General features: G+C 40.4%; 1 protein-coding gene across 1 annotated transcript in view; it reads left to right on the top strand.

Annotated features, from left to right (window-relative positions):
- Positions 1–9,282, top strand: part of LOC115464521 (vomeronasal type-2 receptor 26-like) — a 64,408-nt gene extending 55,126 nt beyond the window's left edge. Inside the window, exons 5-6 of the mRNA XM_030194885.1 lie at positions 2,562–2,688; positions 8,378–9,282. Of these exons, the coding sequence (XP_030050745.1) occupies positions 2,562–2,688; positions 8,378–9,282 (1,032 nt within the window). The remainder of the gene's footprint in view (positions 1–2,561; positions 2,689–8,377) is intronic.
- The last annotated feature ends 10,473 nt before the right edge of the window (positions 9,283–19,755 follow it).

Raw genomic sequence — 19,755 nt, 5'->3', positions numbered from 1 at the left:
ACAATTCCCACCTAGGACAATTCCCCCTGGAACAATTTCCAATTAAGGCGACAATTCCCATCAAGGACTTTTCCCCTCCGGACATTTTCTACCCTCTCTAGCCTGTAGCTTCTTTCTTGTATCAGGTCCCTTAAGTCCTGGCAGTGTTTTTTTTTTTTTTTTTTAGCGGCGTTGAAACAAGGCTAGAGCAGCATACGGATGTACACAGAGGACGTATAATAACGGAATAACTTTTCATAGGTAGAGTAGTAATTTGTTATAAATTGTAATCAGTGTGTCATTTTGAGGGGCTGGATTAGGTTGAAACCCATGCCCCCCCCCCCCCCCACATGAACTGCACTTTGTATTTATTTATTTATTTACTTATTTATGACGTTTAGATCCCAGATTAAACATGAATTAGGTTCAAACCTAGTTTGGGAGGTGTGGGGGGCATTGCCTCCACATGAATTGCATGTCTGGAAGAGGAAAGGGATGTGTAAAAGGTAATGTTGTGGAGGGGGGTGAGGGTGTACTGGCCCCCCAAATGATGTGGAAGAGAAAAGGGAGGGATATTATTTGTCCTAGTGTGTTTTTTGTGGTATGGGTGGGAATTTTCATCCCTGGTGTGGTGGGAATTGGTTCAGTGGGAATTGTCCTAGGTGGGAATTGTCCAGATGGGAATTGGTGGGTGGGAACTGTCCAGGTGGGAACTGACCTAGAACCTGAGCCAGTTAGAACTGATAATTGGGCCCTAATCAATTATCGGTGCTAATTGCGATTAATTTAAATGTACACGCACATATTTATGCACTGGGATCTGTGCATAAATTTTACTTGCAGCTTGAAAAAGGGGATGTGGCCACTGGAGGGTCATGGGCGGATCGGGACATGCATTGTTATCTGCTTCTAATTTAGGTGCGAGGATTTATACTGGGGTTAGTTGGTGTAAGTCCTCGTACCTAAAGTTAGGTAAGGATCCCAGTGTTAAGCGCTATTCTATAAAGGTCACTTAGCATGGGTTTTTTTTTGGCACTGAGGTTTCGGTATCATTTCTAAAATTTGGCCCATTGTTATGAAATATATAACAATAAAAAAGCCAATATTAAAAAAAAAAACAATACTCAAATTTAGGCCCCCATGTTAGGTGCTTAATTTTAGCCAAACTTAGAGGCCTTTTTACTAAAGGGTTGCCAATCCGTAACTACCGCCCCCAGCGTGCTCTATTTCTGGTACTACAAAAATATTTTCTATTTTTGTAGTGTTGGTGCTTACCCTGCAATAGTTGGGCAGCACCGCACATTGCCTGGTTACCTCCGGGTTAGCGCGGGAGCCCTTACTGCTACCTCAGTGGATGGTGGTATGTGCCTCCCCCAAAATGGTCGCATGGTAAATGGTTCACATAAGTACTGCCACACTGGGAAAAGACCACGGGTCCATCGAGCCCAGCATCCTGTCCATGACAGCGGCCAATCCAGGCCAAGGGCACCTGGCGAGCTTCCCAAACGTACAAACATTCTATATATATTATTCCTGGAATTGTGGATTTTTCCCAAGTCCATTTAGTAGCGGTTTATGGACTTGTTCTTTAGGAAATCGTCTAACCCTTTTTTAAACTCTGCTAAGCTAACCACCTTCACCACGTTCTCCGGCAACGAATTCCAGAGTTTAATTACGTGTTGGGTGAAGAAAACTTTTCTCTGATTTGTTTTAAATTTACTAATTCACTTACCGCACAGCCATTTATTTTTGAGAAAATAAGAGACAGCCTTTTATCTGCTGCGGTAAAAGCAGGCCTCAGTGCGCATCAAAAACGCAAGCCTCCTTTTACTGCAGCTTAGTAAAAGGATCCCTTAGGAACCCACTCTTCAGGTACAAATTCAACTAAATTTAGGCACCTAAAAATTTAGGAGGGAAATTATCAAAGTGGGCTCCCATTAAAATGGATTATTTTATTTCAACTTGTGCTATTTTAGCACAGGTCTCATTTTATGCAATGGGATACAGAGATATGTGTACTAAAAGGTGTTAAGCCCTTCATTCATGCTAAAAGGGCTACCACATGATGGTGTTAAGGCATTAGCGTGTGCATTAGGGAATTTTTCTCGGAGAATGCATGGTATGGACATGGAAACATTATACTTTTAGCATCTTCTAGGTGACATGCGCTAATGGGATAACAGCTGAATTAACGCTGGATCACTTAGGGGTCTTTTCTCTAAGCTGCAGGAAAAGGGGGATTGCACTGGCGGCGCATGTTTTTGATGAACGCTGAGGCCCCCTTTTACCACAGTGAGTAAAAGGCAGGTTTCTCTTTTCTTAAAGAAATGACCGTATGGGAAGTGAACCCCTTGCTGTGCGGCCATTTCGGGAGGGAGCTTTTACCGTCACTCATTGGGTGCCTCCAGGATCAGGTTTGAAAAACACTGCCTTACTCTATTGTACTGTATAGCTTAGTAATGAGCTCAAAAAACTAAATGGGCAGAACTGACTCATGTTTAGACAGAAGAGCAACATTGCATTTGACAAGTCATAATCCAGAGTTGTCTCAAATTATTCAGATTTTTTTTCTCAATCCTCAGACACCCCCACAGTCCAAATGTAGCCTAAATTGCCCTCCTGGGTTTAGGAAATTAACCAGGGAAGGACAGGTTGTCTGCTGCTATGACTGTATCCCCTGTCCAGAGGGAGAAGTCTCCAATCAAACTGGTGAGTGATACCGTTATAATGTAACTTGCCCTTGGGCACTAGTTAGTCACTATCAGTCAGTGATTATTGTTTTCAAATGCTGGCCACCGTGGTTATAAAAATTACAGATGTTCAGTGCTGTCTAGGACCTCTTTGGATTATGGGGTATATAAACCATTAGATTAGATTAGAACATGCAGATAAAGTTAGTAAATATATTTATACTAGTAAAAAAACCCCGTTTCTGATGCAAATGAAACGGGGGCTAGCAAGGTTTTCTTCTGTGTGCATGTGGGAGTGTGTGTGTCCCTGCCCTCTGCCCTCTCTCCCCTCCCCCCTCTGAGTCCTTCACTGTTACAGAGAGAGGGATTCGATTTTGTGCTTTGCTGTGTTTTCCTTCACTGACTGTTTGTGTTACAGAGAGGGCGGGGCAGACACTCATGGGGAAACCGGATATCTCTCCCCCTTCACACTTCCGGCTGGAGGCTTCATAGAATGTTGGTGTTGCCTTTTATATAGAGAGATGTAGTATATACACTATGGGGGCAATATTTAGTGCTATTTAACCGAGTAGGAGTGGTTGACTGGGTCATAACTGGATAGTGCCACTCAAAATCCTGCAGATGGTGCCTTGCCAGTCTGCATTAGTACCAAGGTGGTCCAGTCTAGGCAGTTATCCAGCTACTTCTATTTCATATCAGTGTTCATGCTGCCAATGACCACTGCTGGACCACCAGGGTACAGGCAGGCCTGGAGAGACCTACCTGGATGTTGCATAGTAATCTAGTAAATGACTGCAGATAAAGACCTGTACGGTTCATCCAGTCTGCCCAACAAGATAAACTCATTTTACATGGTATGTGATACTTTATATTTGATTTGTCCTTGCCATTCTCAGGGCACAGACTGTAGAAGTCTGCCCGGCACTGGTTTTGCTTCCCAATTACTGGTGTTGCCACTCAATCTCCACTAAGATTCCGTGGATCCATTCCTTCTAAACAGGTTTCCTTGTGTTTATCCCATGCATGTTTGAATTCCATTACCATTTTCATCTCCATCACCTCCCGCAGGAGGGCATCCCATGTATCCACCATCCTTTCTGTGAAAAAATATTTCCTGACATTACTCCTGAGTCTGCCCCCCTTCAACCTCAATTCATGTCCTCTAGTTCTACCGCCTTCCCGTTTCTGGTAAAGGTTTGTTTGCAGATTAATACTTTTCAAATATTTGAACGTCTATATCATGTCACCCCTGTTTCTCCTTTTCTCCAAGGTTTAAAAAAGGTTTGGACAAATTCCTGGAGGAAAAGTCTATGGTCTGCTATTGAGATAGAAATGGGAAGCAACTCTTTGCTCTGGAATTTGTAGTGTGGAGTGTTGCCTTGATTTGGGCTCCTGCCAGGTACTTGTGACCTTGCTTGGCCACTGTTTGGAAAACAGGATACTGGGCTAGATGGACCATTGGTCTGACTTTATGTTCTTAAAACATTTACGCACTTATCAGGTGCATAAACTTGGTGCCTCCCTCCATTCTGAATGTACAACAGCAAATTGGATTAGAGGTTTGGCTTCTATTGGAGTTCCTGTTTTGACTTTGTTAGTAAATCGTTAGACTCATGTAGTGTAAGAACATAAGTGCATAAGTGTTGCCATACTAGGATAGACCGAAGGTCAATAAAACCCAGTATCCTGTTTTGGACAGTGGCCAATCCAGGTAAAAGATGTTATGCTGCTTATCCTAGAAATAAGCAGTGGATTTTCCCCAAGGCCATCTTAATAATGGCTTATGGACTTTTCTTTTAGGAAATTATCCAAACCTTTTTTAAACCCTGCTAAGCTAACTGCTTTTAACATATTCTCTGGCAAGAAATTCCAGAGTTTAATTACACGTTCTGTAAAGAAATATTTTCTCCAATTTGTTTTAAATTTACTACTTAGTAGCTTCTTTGCATGCCCCTAGTCCTAGTATATTTGGAAAGAGTAAACAAGCGATTCACATTTATCTGTTCCACTCCACTCATTATTTTATAGACCTCTATTATATCTCCCCTCAGCCGTCTCTTCTCCAAGCTGTAAGATTTCAACTGTGAAGCAGCTCTTTAAAAAACAGTTCCTTGGATGGCTTGGCTTTAGATAATTATAGGCCGATTTCAGTAGTTCCTGCTGTTTTGAAAGTGATAGAAAAGGTGGTTTTACAGCAATTGATTTTGTTGATGATGTGAGGTGTCTGGATGATCATCAATATGGTTTCAGGACAGGGCATGGTGCTGAAATATTGTTGTTGCCATTAGTGGATGTGAAGATACAGGGAATTGACAAGGGTCTGACTTTTTGTCTGGTCTCACTTGATGTTTCATTAGCATTCGGTACTGTAGATGTTGATTTGTTACTTGAGAAGCTGAAAAGGATTGGGATGGGGGATGGAATGGAGTTGGTTTGCATCATTTTTGAAAGGGCATTCTGTGCAGGTTTTTAGTGATGGCACAGCTTCACAAGGCATGTTGTTTAACTTCTATATGGCCTCATTGGGTAAGGTGTTTAAAGATTTACAAGCAGAACATAGGATATATACGGATGATGTTCAGTTCGCTTTCAATTACAAGGGGAACTGTATTGGTTGAGAGGTAAATTGAAGTTATGTATGACATCAGTAGGGGACTGGAAGAAAATTAATAGAGTAGCTTTAAATGCAAGTCTGAACTGATGATTTTTAGAAAAGATGAAGAGGTACTTCAGTGTCACTCTGTGCGGGTGGGTGAGATTGACTTGCCTGTGAAAGATGATATGTGTGCATTAGTTGTTATTTTGGATTCTCAGTTGTCTAAGAAAGATCAAATTTTGAGTATAGTGAAGTCTGCTTTCTTTCACTTCCACTAGTTGATCAGATTGAAGCCTACGTTGTCTAGTCGCGATTTTAGGTCAGTGGTCCAGAGACTGGTAATTTCTCAGATAGATTTCTGCAATGCACTGTATCTGGGAATAAAGAAATCTAGGATGCAGGCATTGCAGACTATCCAGAATGCTACAGCCAGGTTGTTGGCCATAATATCTCGGTCTAACATGTGTCGCCAGTGCTTTGATCGCTGTGTTGGTTACCGATTGCATCTTGTTTGCAATTTACGATTGCACCAGGCATTATATTGTAAATTGGTTCCTTGGTATTTTAAGCAGGTGATTGTTGTGTATCACCTGGTGAGAACTTTGCGCACAGAATCCTTAATGTTACTTGCAAATGAAAATCCTTTTAACATCTTTGTGAGCGATGTTGCGGAAGGGCTGTCTGGTAAGGTTTGTCTCTTTGCGGATGATACTAAACACCCTGGAGGGAGCGGATGACACGAGGAAGGATCTAGCGAAGCTTGAAGAATGGTCTGATAATTGGCTACTAAGATTAAATGCTAAGAAATGCAGGATCATGCACTTCGGTTACAAGAATCCGAGGGCATGCTACCATATAGGGGGTGAAGTGCTTCTGGGTACGAAAGAAGAGCGTGACTTGGGGGTGATTGTGTATGATGACCTAAAGTGGCTAAGCAGGTAGAAAGGGCGATGCTCAAATCCACAAGGATGCTTGGCTGCATAAGGAGAGGGATGACCAGCTGTAAAAAAAAAGTGGTGATAGTGCCCTCGTATAAGTCTCCGGTGAGGCCCCATTTACAGTACGGTGTGCAATTCTGGTGACCGTACCTACATAAGATATAAATAGGATGGAGTTGTTCCAGAGGGAGATTACTAAATTGGTAAGCAGTCTCGGTCATAAAATGTATGCAGGCTTAGAACCCTCAACATGTACACACTAGAAGAGAGACGGGGAAACAGGGAATATGACAGAGATGTTTAAATATCTCAGTGGCATTAATGTACAGGAGGTGAGCCTTTTTCAAATGAAGGAAAATTCTGGAATGAGAGGACATAGGATGAACTTAAGAGGAAATAGGCTTAGGAGGAATCTAAGATAATATTCTTTCATGGAAATGGTAGTGGATGCATGGAATGGCTTCCCGGTGGAGGTCGTAGAGACACGGACTATGTCAGAATTTAAGAAAGCTTGGGGCAGGCACAAGGATCCCTTAGGAAAAGGAGGAGTTAGTGGTTACTGAGGAAGGACAGACTGGATGGGCCATTTGGCCCTTATCTGTCATCTTGTTTCTATGTTTCTATGAGTACTGTGAAATATGCCTCCACTCAAGAAGCGGTATTCTCAAGTGCTGGTCCATAGATTTGTAATAATTTACCTGTTTTTTTAAGACTGTGCAGAAGTATGGAACTATTCTGCAAGGATTTGAAAACACACGTGTTTGTAAAGACCAGGGCCGCTGAGAGGGGGGGACAGGGGGGACAAAAGGGCCCGGGGCTCCGGGGGGGGGGGGCCGTCGCCGTCGCTCCCGGAACTGATTTTAAAGTGCCTCCCTCACCTTCACAGCAAGCAGCGGCAGGCCACTCCTTCCTTCTGTGTCCCGCCCTTGCCTGACATAACGTCTGCGAGGGCGGGGCACGGAAAGAAGGAGAGGTCTGTCGCTGCTTGCTGTGAAGGTGAGAGAGGCGCAAGGTTAGTGCACAGGGCCCGCGGGGTGGAGTGAGGGCCCGGCCCAGTAGCGGGTGGAGGGGGGCCCGGTGACCTTGGGTGGGGGGGGGGGGGCCCCGGGGCGGCCTTGTCCCGGGCCCGGCCCAGTCTCTCGGCGGCCCTGGTAAAGACATGGGGTTGATTCCCTTGTTAAGGACTTTTTAAGCGTATTTTCTGTTTTTGTGATTTTATTATGTATGTAATCATGCGAGTCACTTAGTTGTAGACGGAATAGAAATGTCTAAATAAATAATTAACAATTGGGAAAATTGTGAAGAGATACAGTTCAAGGGTTGTTATAGAAAATATCTCCACATATAAAAAAGTGACATTTGCATGAGTAGATTACAGACACTTGTAAATAGTGATTTTAGAGAGCCACTATTTTAGGGTTATCATATGGCTCCAGAAAAAGGAGGACAGATTGAGCCAGTCTGGGTTTTACTTCCATTGCTTTCAATGGAAGCAAAACCCGGACTGGATCAATGTGTCCTTCTTTTTCTAGAGCCATATGGTAACCCTACACTATTTACATCTGGAGAAACACACTACACAATATGTACATATATACATACACATGCACCTAAATATGGGGACATTTCTCTGTTGAGTTTTACATCAGAACAAAGGCATGCACACATTTTTAAAAAAAATGCTCGTTTTGGCCAGCAAATATACATGCACTCCTGCATATACATATAGGTATTTTCCAAAAGGCTCCACATTTGGCTGAGCCTTTTGTAAAAAAAAATGCTGCTGGAATTGAGCAAGTCCCAACCTGGACATCAAAGTTGCAATCTCAGTGTTCTGTTTAAAATGGGTTCTCACATGTTCTAGTGGTACAGCCTGATGTCTAATCCATGACTATGAACTGAACACTACCTGCAAACACACTACCTGCAAACCTAATCACACCTCTATTTTGTGAGCGATACAGATTCCATAAAAAGCTTACATTTCAGGTGCAAGCACATCTAACAGATAATATATGATTTGCTTTGCATTAAGCTCTTTGTACATTACTTGTTTAGTATTTGGCATTGTCTGTTAAATATTAAAGACGTTTCAAAATGAATTATAAGAGAAAAGTGTTCATTAGCTGTTTTGTAAATGATGCTATTTGTGAGATAATATTTTTCATTCTCAGATATGGATATCTGTACAAGATGCCCGGAGGACCAATGGTCCAACCAGAAGAGAGACACCTGCACCCCAAAAGTGATAATCTTCCTATCCAATGAAGAGTCTTTGGGGATAGCTTTGACTCTGATCAGCATTTTCTTCTTTCTCATCACTGCTTCTGTTTTGAGAATCTTTATTCATTTCCAAGACACTCCCATAGTGAAAGCCAACAACCGAGACCTTAGTTACATTCTTCTCATCTCTCTCATGCTCTGCTTCCTCTGTTCCTTGATATTCATTGGCCGTCCTGAAAAGGTGACCTGTATTCTCAGACAGACTGTCTTTGGGATCATTTTCTCCATTTCCCTCTCTTCTGTATTGGCAAAAACCATCACTGTGGTGATGGCCTTCCAAGCCACCAAACCAGGAAGCAAGCTCCGGAAATGGATGGGTTCCAGGGTCTCAAACTCTATAGTCCTTTCCTGTTCCCTTATTCAAACTGTTCTGTGTCTTGTCTGGTTATTTACTGCTCCCCCGTTCCCATATCTGAATATGAAATCAGAAGTTGGAACAATATTAATTGAATGTAATGAAGGGTCAGTAGTTGCATTTTACTGTGTTCTGGGATATCTAGGATTTCTGGCTGGTATCAGCTTCATCGTAGCTTTCCTAGCAAAAAATCTACCTGACAGGTTCAATGAGGCCAAGTACATCACCTTCAGCATGCTGGTGTTCTGCAGTGTCTGGGTCTCCTTCATTCCAACGTATCTGAGCACCAAGGGCAAGTACATGGTGGCAATGGAGATATTTGCTATCCTGGCCTCCAGTGCTGGACTTCTGGGCTGTATCTTTTTCCCTAAGTGCTACATTATTCTGCTGAAGCCAGAAAGGAACAGCAGAAAATACCTAACAAAAAACTTGAATGATTAATATTTGTGCAAATGATGTCCAACAAGTAGCTAGAATGTTAAATTACTCCATGTCCAATTATATGTTCTTTTCCTAGGAAGTGGATCTCTGGCCGAGATCATACTCAGTTTCACATCTAGCCCAGTATCCTGCTTCCAACAGTGGCCAATCCAGGTCACAAGGACCTGACAGAATCCCAAATAGTAGCAAGATTCTGTACTACCAATCCCAGGGCAAGCAGTGGCTTCTCCATGTCCATCTCAATCTCAATAGCTTCCTCCAGGAACTTGTCCAAACCTTTTTTTAAAATCCAGATACACTAAGCGCTGTTACCACATCCTCTGGCAACAAATTTTCATTTAACTATTTGTTGAGTGAAAAAATATTTCCTCCTATATATTAAGGGACCTTTTTACTAAATTTCAGTAAAATCTGCATTTACTGATTCTTTAGCGTGACATATATTGGGGGCGTTACAGGGGCCATATTAAATTTGCTCAGGGCCACTTAGCATCTTATTTACACTGTTCTAATTGCAAAATGTCTTTCACAGCCATTCTCCACTCATCAATTGTCCCCTAACGCAAAAAAGCACGTAACTCATTGTTTACAGTGCATTAACTGCAAAAATACCACAAAACCCTTTAATGTGGCTGTGTGGTATCAGTTACCTTTCACATTAAGGGCACACAATTTTTGATGGTCTTTATTCATAGAATTCGGAGGTAAGTGTCATTAGCTGTTGACATATAAATTAATAAGCTGCTATTGTACATTCATTTCAACAATTATCTTCTGGTAAAAACATAAGAACATAAGAATTGTCATACTGGGTCAGACCAAAGATCCATCAAGACCAGTATCCTATTCCCAAAGAGGCCAATATAGGTTGTAAGTACTTGGCAAGATCCCAAAAGAGTAAGAAACAGATTTTATTCTGCTTATCCTAGAAATAAGCAGTGGATATTTTGAAGTCCATCTTAATAATGGCTTATGGATTTTTCTTTCAGGAATGTATCAAACCTTATTTAAACCCTGCTGAGCTAACTGCTTTTACCACATTTTACCATATGTTGAGGGAAGAAATATTAGAATTTTCATAAACAGGTCAACAGATGGTTATTTCAAACTTAAAGTGGTTGATAAAACTGTTGGGAAAGGGAGGTGGCCAGTTCAGAAGGATGTTAGGAGAATTTCTGATTACTTTTTATTAGGTTTGGGATGTTTTGGTTTTTTTTTAAATATGTGAATAATGCTTTTTTTTACATTGTTATTTTCATGTGCCATACTTGATAAATGTTTTGATTTAAGGCATTTAGTCAAATTGAAATAAATAATAAATAAAATAATCTAAAATAAAAAAAATCTTAGGAACCAGGATCGTACACCTCTGCTCTAAGCAAAATGCTGTGTGATGTCACTTCCTGCCAAGCTTTCCTCCTCTGCAACACTACAAAGACTGGACACTAGCTGCACTCAACAATTCTCCCGTATCTCAAGTTTCCATAGCTCAATATCCAGAAGTCCTCCTTCCCATAGACCTCTCTTCCTCCAGTCTTTAGCTTTAATTTGTACAGTATAGTATTGTATATTTCAAAACAAGGAAAAAATGGAACATAAAAAAAGTGACCCAGGTGATAGGATGACAGGTTATCCAAAAGCAATGGAGCCGGCTAAGGTTTTATTTGAAAATTGCCTCTTTCCGCTATAAATTTTAAGGGTGCAATATTCAATGCTGGCCTGTTTCCAGTGACCAGCTTGGAATACCCATGTTTTTTGGCTGGCCAAGTTAATATTCCACTCTGGCCAGTTCAGTTTACAGTGGCCAAAGATAGGACTGCTACTTAGGTGGTCCAAATTGCCCGCTAAACTTAGCCAGTCAGTGTTTGAATATTCATGGATAGCCAGCTATATCGTGTGATGTGGCCGGATACCTGCTATGTGCTAATATTCAACGGAGATAACCGGCTATCTTACGCGAATATTAGCGCTTAGCTGACTAAATGCTTTTTAACCGGACAGCGTCCATTTCTGGACGGTTAAATAGCGTGAATATTGGGGGAAATGTCTATATTGAGTCTTTTTGTGTCTGTTTCAAAGTATTTTATAATCTTAATATGAAATGATTTTGATTCTTATGTAATTCCAATATTCCCTCTAAATACTCTGATTGTGAAGCCATAAAATGAATGAAATATTATTCTGTCTTTCTGTTTTATGTCACATCTGGGAAGACTGATTCATATGCCAAATTTTTGGCCTGGTGTAATGTTATCATTGTTTACACTGGATCACACATGCTAAACCGCTATCAAATTATACTTATGAATCTTAGGGCTTCTTTTACTAAGCAGCTTACAGGTAAGCCCAATGCGGGCTTACCGCTCGCTACTTAGGAAGTACCACCGGGCTAACACAGCAGTTAGCTCAGTTACCACCGGGTTAGTACTGGAGCCCTTACTGCCACCTCAATGGGTGGTGGTAAGGGCTCCTCCCTGAAATAGCCATGCGCGGCAAGTGCCTTACTTGCCACCTGGCCACTTCCTGAAGGAAAGCGAGACCGGCCCTTTTACCAGCTGCAGTAAAAGGGGGCCTCAGCGCACATGTAAAACACGCACCGATGCCAACGCAGGCACAGCTTGGCAAAAGGGGGCCCTGGTTTGAATGTCCTTCCCATGCGGCTAGCAGGAAAGTTGCAGTCAATGCAGACAGATTTGTTGTCCCTTCCATCAGTTAAGAACTGTCATTTGCAGTCTACAAGAAGAAGAGTGTTTTTATTCTGAGTAGCTCAAGGTTTCTTACATTCAGGTACCCTGGGTATTTTCCTGTCCCCATAGGGCTTAAAATCTAATTTTGTACCTGCATTTTCCCAAATTAGTGAAGGTGTGACTATGGGAACAAGCATTTGCAGATTTGTGATGGACAATAAAATGAAATTTGGGAAGTTATGTTCAGTTTTGTAGACATTGGATGATATAGAAACATAGAAAAGTGTAGGCAGATAAAGGCCAGATGGCCTATCCAGTCTGTCTATGCCATCTACTCTCCCTATCACTCCCTTAGAGATCCTAAGTACTTGTCCCAAGCTCTCTTCAATTCAGATACTGTTTTCATCTGCACCACTTCCACCGGGAGGGTATTCCACGAATTTACCACCCTTTCCATGAAGAAGTATTTCCTCAGGTTACTTCTGAGCAGTGTTGTTTTTCTAGCAAAAAAGGTGCCGGTACTCAAATGCTAGGCCACCCTTCAGGAGTGGGGTAATCACTGAGGGAACCACCCCATAATAGCCAGGCCACCTGCAACCAGTCATAGAATCTATGACAAGACAGAATTGGTGTGTAGAGCCTCAGTTCTTTCATTTAAAACTTGGGTTCCATGGGTCAGTTTTAGCAGACAATGAAAAAGGTGCCGGTACTCAGTACCCCCAAGTACCCCCTCAAAAAAAGCCCTGCTTCTGAGTCTCTCCCCTTTCACCTTCATCCTATATCCACTTGTTCCACAGCTTCCATTCAATTAAAAGAGACTTGCCTCCTGTGCATGTATGCATTATATGCATTTAAATGTCTCAAACAGGTCCCAAAGTTTGATATCACTTAGCTGTTTCACAATCAGGGAGGGCTGGGGGATTAACAGGGTGACCTCCCCTAATTGATCCAGTGGAACACTGCTCAATAATAACCTAGACATCTTGGGTAAAAGGTGTAAATCCTTTCAATCTCTTCATAAACACAGACATGCATTCCCCTTCTGAAATATGGCATTCACATGTATTTTTTGGCCGGCACTAATCCCATCTAAAATAGGTCTAGACCACACCCCTAACCATATGCATCTTTCAAAGATTTAGATGTGTATATCCCTGCTTTGCAAAATTGTGAGTTAGACATTTGTGGGAATAAAAGTCTAGATGATGGTTTATTGTCTAAAATAATCACCATGATAAATCAAAATTGAATACAGTGAAGGTAAATATCCAGAAGCAGGGGTAGGAGTATTCAAATAATCATCATAATCTCAGCACTGCATTCCAGTCATAAAGTCTTGAATCTACAATCTCTAATATCCAATATCTCAGTTTTAGTATTTTATTTCAGTTACAATGTCAGACCACTTGAACCATCACAAACAATTCATTTCACATGAACCCGAAGTGCATGGCTTGTCTTCACTCCTCATCAGTTACAAATTTATGTGGTAATGAACATTAAGTATTCAATCGATAATATGTAAAACTCCATATACTTTAATTTCAAATTTACTTATAAAAATGTGGATCATGTTTCCATACTGTGTTAGGGAAGGTTCTGAAAGAAAAAACACACTTCTCTTAAATATTGCCCAATAAATACTGGATTTTAAAGTTTACAACTTACAACAACATTCAAAATGATAATAATAATATGCCATTGTAAGCATATTTCCACACATAGGGCTCCGTTTACTAAGCCGCATTATAGGCACATTAGCTTTTTTAATGCACATTAACCATGTACGTGCCTACACAGTTAGCATGCGTGCTAATTGTAGGTGTGCTAAAAATGCTAATGCGCCTTAGTAAACAGGGCCCAAAGTGTTACAAATTTATCAAAGATAGTGCAGGCATAAGTACCCTGCAATTTAAAGGGGTCAGTTGACCCAAACAACCAATCAGAGCTGAGTCATTTCACAGCAATGAACTCCAATCTTGCCTTGCTTTCAGTTTTCCAGTATCACTTTTTTGCTTTGCTGCATCTGAACATCCGAGCCAGCCCAAGGTCTCAACAACCCAACATCTTTTTACTTGAGAGCCTGCACATCAGTATTCTTCTACCTGGGCAACCATCTGATCCTGATATGAACAGGGGATTCATTTTACTAGTACAACTCTGGAGCCCAGCACAGCTCTCCTGGCGTCGTAGCTGACACATTAGTCCCAAGCTGAGAAAAATCTAGAAGAGTTTTCTGCCCATCCACAAGTATTTCCACCACAATGTATCTATTGGCTCGCCAGTTAGTTCAGAGCCAGCTTCAACTCCAGGAAGGTGGGAATTTTACACTAACTTCAGGCTCACCAGTTTATAATACTGGTCTATAATTTCCCGGATCTCCTCTGGAACCTTTTTTAAAAATCAACATAAGATTTGCGTATACGGAGGATAATGTACTAAGGCTTGCAGTTCTCCAATTTGCCTTGCTGAAGTGAATGCCACTAAAAAGCACTGTCTTCCAAGACAGATATTTCAAAGATGTTGTAGACAATGGTTCAAAAGGCTGTCGCATGAATACTTCGAGAACCATATTAAGGTCCCATGATTCCATCTGTAGCTCTCCTGTCGGCATCAAATCTCCTCCGGGTCTCAGTGGAGCTGTTTGTGGAGGCGGGCTCAAAGAAACCACCTCTATGCTAAGATCTCCCGGAAGTCCCGAGGATCCAACTAGGGTCAGTAGCTGTGCTCCAAGCGTTTGGACTCTGAAAGCCTCTAGAGTCGTTTGCTGGAGGGTTGGAATAACACCGGGGCTAAGAGGGGCTTTAGCCCCAGTTTTCCCCTTTCTTTTTCCCATATACTTAGGGGAAAAAAAGAAAGTAAACTCTGCGGTTCGTTCTATGAGGTTCAAGAGCACTCAAGCAGCACACCCTCTCACGGATGCCATCTTGACCCATCTTTACTCCTCACTTTGGGCTGGCATTTCTTGAGAATAGTTCATTCATGTTAAGCATATATTTGGGTGCAATTCCAAATAGTATTTTGAAGATTAGCATGCTCGCTTTGAAAATTACTCTTGCTTTGACTGGTATCCAATGTAGTGTTTCAAACAGTGGGGTTACTCTTTCATATTTCGATTTCTTGAAAATCAGTCTTGCTGCAGTGTTTTGGACTGTTTGCAGTTCATTGCAGTAGTCTAGTTGCGATAGTATCATTGATTGGACCAGTATCCGGAAAGATTGTCTAGGGAAATAATCTCTTATTTTTCTCAGTTTCCATAGTGTTCTGAAGCATTTTGATGTTACTGCTGATATTTGATTGTCCAGTGTTAGATGTTTGTTGGGGATGATTCCTAGTATTTTAAGTTGTTTTTTGATGCGGTATGTTGGTTGATTGTGAATTTTTGGTACGATGTGGGGTTGTGTGGGCTGATTAGTGCTAGGAATTTGATTTTGTCTCTGTTCAGTTTGAGTTTGAAAGTTGTTGTCCATTCTTCCATGAGGTCTAATCCTTTTCTTTATTTTGTCCTTTATGTTTGTGATATTGTTTTGGATAGGTATGAAGATGGTGATGTCATCTGCATATATGAATGAACTGAAACCCATTCATTCCAGTTTTTTTCTGAATGGCACCATCATTGCATTGAACAATATTGGTGATAGTGGTGATCCTTGTGGTACTCCGCACTCAGAGATCCATGTTGCCACTGATTCCTATGTTGTTGAGCAGTGTCATTAGTGTGGTGTGATCTACTAGGTTGAACGCACTTGACATGTCGAATTGTGGTAGTAATACATTTTGTTCTTGGCATATTATGCTACTGAATTTCGTTATCAGGGTGGTTATGGCCATCTCAGTTCTGTGTTGTGGTTTGAAGCCTGATTGGGATTTATGAAGAATTGCAAATGTTGTCAAGTATTCTGTTAGTTGCTGTGTTACTAGTCCTTCCATCGTTTTGGTCAATAGTGGTATTGAAGCTACTGGTTTATAATTTGTGATATCGCTGATCTTGCTGGTAGTGTTTTTGGGGATAGGTGTGAGTACTATGTCATGTTTGTCTGTTAGGAATTGACTTCTTTCAAACATGTATGTGATGTGTTTGGTGAGGTACTCATTGAACCAGCCTGGTGGGTTTTCCATCATGTAGTTGGGGCATTTGTCAAGTAGTCAGTATGCATGTGCATATTTTTTCAATAATGTTTTTACTATGTCTAGTTCGGTTGGTTTGAACGTGGTCCATATTCTGCCTACTGCTGTATGGTTGTCATGTGTTTCGTAGTCCTGTAGGTAGTCTGAAATGTTTATTTGTAGTTTTGCAAGTTTTGATCTTATGTTTGTTATTTTGTTTTTGAAGTATTCTACAAGTTTGTCTGCATTTGGCGGTGTTTCAGTTGTTGCAAGTATGTTCTGAGTTTTCAGTAATTTGTTCATGAGACTGAATATTTTTTTTTGTATTGGTCTGGTCAAGGTTCGTGTATGTCCTCTAGTGTTCTGCTTTCACTTTCTTTATGCTATTTGTGCATGTTCTTATGGCTTTTCTCCATATGGGTTTGTTTGTGTCTGTTTTGATTTTGGCCCATGTTTTTTTTGTTTCCTATACAGTTTCTTCATGTGCAGTAGTTTGTCATTAAACCAGGGACATGGTTGTTTTGTGATATTTGTTTTGAATGTTGCTATTTTGTTTGGTATGTTTTAACTTGTTCCTTCCCAGTTTCTCATGAAGTGTTTATCCTCAGGTGATATTTCATTTAGTTCCTTTATTGTTGTTGACCAGAATGTGTGTCGTCTACTTTTCTTCTGGTTGTGTATGTGTGTTGGGTTCTTTGCTGTGGTTTGACCATGGTACCTGTCATCTATTAGTAGGACACTTGGGTGATTGGTGCAGATGTTTGATAGAAGTTTGCAAAATTGTCTTGGGCGTTTGTCCATCTTCCTGGAGGGTGGTAGAATAATGAGATGCATAGTTGGTCAATTAGTGTTTTGTCAATGTTTTTGTATGCCAGGATTTCGATTGTTGTGTATGTGTGTTTAGTGAAAGAGGATTTGTATATTATTGTAATGCCTCCTCCCCTCCTTTTGATTCTATTGATATTTATTGTTTTGTATCCTAGTGGGCATAGGTCTAGTAGTGCATGGTCGTCTTCGAGGTGCACCATGTTTCAGTTGTGAGTAGTAGTCTGAGTTGTTCCAATTCTATCCAGTCTCTTAGTATTTTTGTGTTATTTACTGCTGATCTTTCATTTATGTAACCTATTTGTATCAGGACATACGTGTCATGTTTAATGTTGGGGTTTTTTAAGATTTGTTGTTTTGTTGGATATTGTTCATGTTTGGTTTCATGTTGCTGGTTGTTTGGCTTCTGTGTCATGGGTTGGGTGGTGACTGGGTTCTTCCAGTTGTTGAAGTGGTTGTCTTCTTCCTGTGATTCAGTTGGAGTTGCTGCTGGTATCCCAGTGATCCACATTGTTATTGTATAGTATATGATCAATGCCCTTAGGTTGGCCATTTTTGGGGGGGTGTTTGCATGTGAGTATATTTGTATTTGGCTCCGAGGTGCTGGGGGGAGGTGGATAGGGAAATTCATCTAAGGATATACCTCCTGCAAATAATCCCTAGACTTTTCTGTGTTAGCCAGCATGTATTTCTTTTAGATGTTCTTGCGGGGATTTCAACCACCCATTGGCCAGAATTACTGTCTGGTCCTCTGGAAGAAAAGGATGCAGCAGGTTTTCCCACCGTGGCATTGGCATTCCCATTAAGGCTTCATAGGATGCAAAACCTGTGGATTTACAGATATTCACTCTGATATGCATAAGGAGCAGAGAAAGTACCTGATCTCAGTTTTTTCCAGTCATATTCAGTATACAATTGAGATGGGCTTTGATTGTTGATTCATTCTTTCTACCTGCCCTGCTGCCTGTGGATGGTAAGGAATCTGTAATTGCCATTCTATGCCTAGAAGGTATAGTTAGTGCTCAGTTAAATGAATTTTTGTCTGTACACAATATTCTACACTCATCCCAATCGGGGTTTTGAATGTGTCATAGTACAGAGACGGTTATTGGATCAATATTAGATAAAGCTAGATCTTTATTGAATAATAATTGTAGGGCCCTTATATTACAATTCGATTTTTTTTGAGTGTGTTTGATCTAGTTGATCATGACATCCTGTTATTTGAACTGGAGAATATTGGTATTGTTGATAAGTTTTAGATTGGTTTAAAAGATTTCTTTCTACTAGATCTTATAAAGTCAAACAGAGAAATATCTTTTATCTTATTCGGCATAACCGCTGTGGAGTGTCACAGAGATCTTCCCTATTTATGACACTATATTTAATATTTTTTATACAGTTTAGATTTGGAACTGGAATATCATTGGTTTGTCAGCCACCTCAGGCGACCATAACCTTACAAAAATGCATTTGTCTTATTGGCTCCTGGATGAAGAAACATAAACTTAAATTGAAGCCACGCTAGCAGCTGCCACGTGGCAATGCCAACATAGCTCATTTAAAGTGAATGGGCTGTGTCGGCATTACCGTAACAGCAGCCACTAGTGTGGCTTTGTAAACAAGGGGGTAAGTTTTTGTTATTGGATAATAAACCTGATCTTTTGACTGATCATATCTTTATTGATCAGGCAAAATATACTTTTTCCTCAGTAATTAAGGTCCTAGGGCTTTACATGATCCTCATATTAATTATTTAATTAAAAGCTCATTCTTTCTACTATGAAAATTAAGACGTAGTAGGAAATATTTTGAAGTAGAACAATTTAGATTGTTAGTTCAGTCTTTGTTGTTGTCAGAGTTGGACTATTGTAACCTTAATTATATTGGTGGTACTAAGCAAATGTTGAAAAGACTCCAGACAATTCAGAACCTACTGTTTGTGGGGGAGGGAGAATAGGGATACAGAAATGGGAGATGCTCAACATGGCAGGAAGATGAGGCTGATGCTGGGTCAGATAGATAGGGATGCAGAAAGAAAATGGATGGTGGAGATGGACAGAAATTGCCAAATGGACAAGGAGACTCTGGCAAGAAAGTAATGGGAATAAAGAAGAAACCAGAGACTAGGAACAGCATAATAAAAAATAATATTTTTTCCTTAAAAAATATGATAGTATTACTTGATATTATATAAAATTACATTGGCTCCCAATAGAAGCTAGGATCATATTCAAGTATTTATTTGTCTTATTTAAGCTTCTTTAAATGGCGATTGTCCAGAATATATACTCTCTCAATTTTAATTTACTATTTCTTCTAGAATTAGGCAAACTATTAATAATTCACCTTTTACCTTCCCTTCTATCAAAGGTAGGAAAAGATTTAAGCTACATGAGATGTTAGCCTATCAAGCTCCCAATATTTGGAAAGAAATTTCTGTATGTTTTGATCAGTTCTACTCTTATCAGGTTTTTAGAAGAAATAAGACTTTATTGTTGGGAAATTTGTTCTGATTTAAATATCTTTATCATTTTATTATTGTTCTACTACTACTACTATATTTTACTTTTTGTAATTCCCAGGGGAATACCCCTGTTTGGAAATGTTAGTAGAAAGTTTAAATCAATTCATGGTTTCAGTCAACCAATATCTTCATGCTTCCCTTCACTGTCAATTCTTTGATGCTTTCCATATTCTCCTTGTCATTCTGTTTTATATGTATTACTAAAATATATTATGTTACATCATCTTTATGCTTAGGTTTGCCCAATGCACACAATTCTGTTTCAAATTGCCCTTAAAATATAGGTCTTCATTGCTGAAAGCTACCGTGTGAACCTTCAGTTTGTGA

The sequence above is a fragment of the Microcaecilia unicolor genome, chromosome 3 (genome assembly GCF_901765095.1).
Source record: "Microcaecilia unicolor chromosome 3, aMicUni1.1, whole genome shotgun sequence".
NCBI classification, from domain to species: domain Eukaryota; kingdom Metazoa; phylum Chordata; class Amphibia; order Gymnophiona; family Siphonopidae; genus Microcaecilia; species Microcaecilia unicolor.
This window is presented reverse-complemented; position numbering and strand designations above follow the sequence as displayed.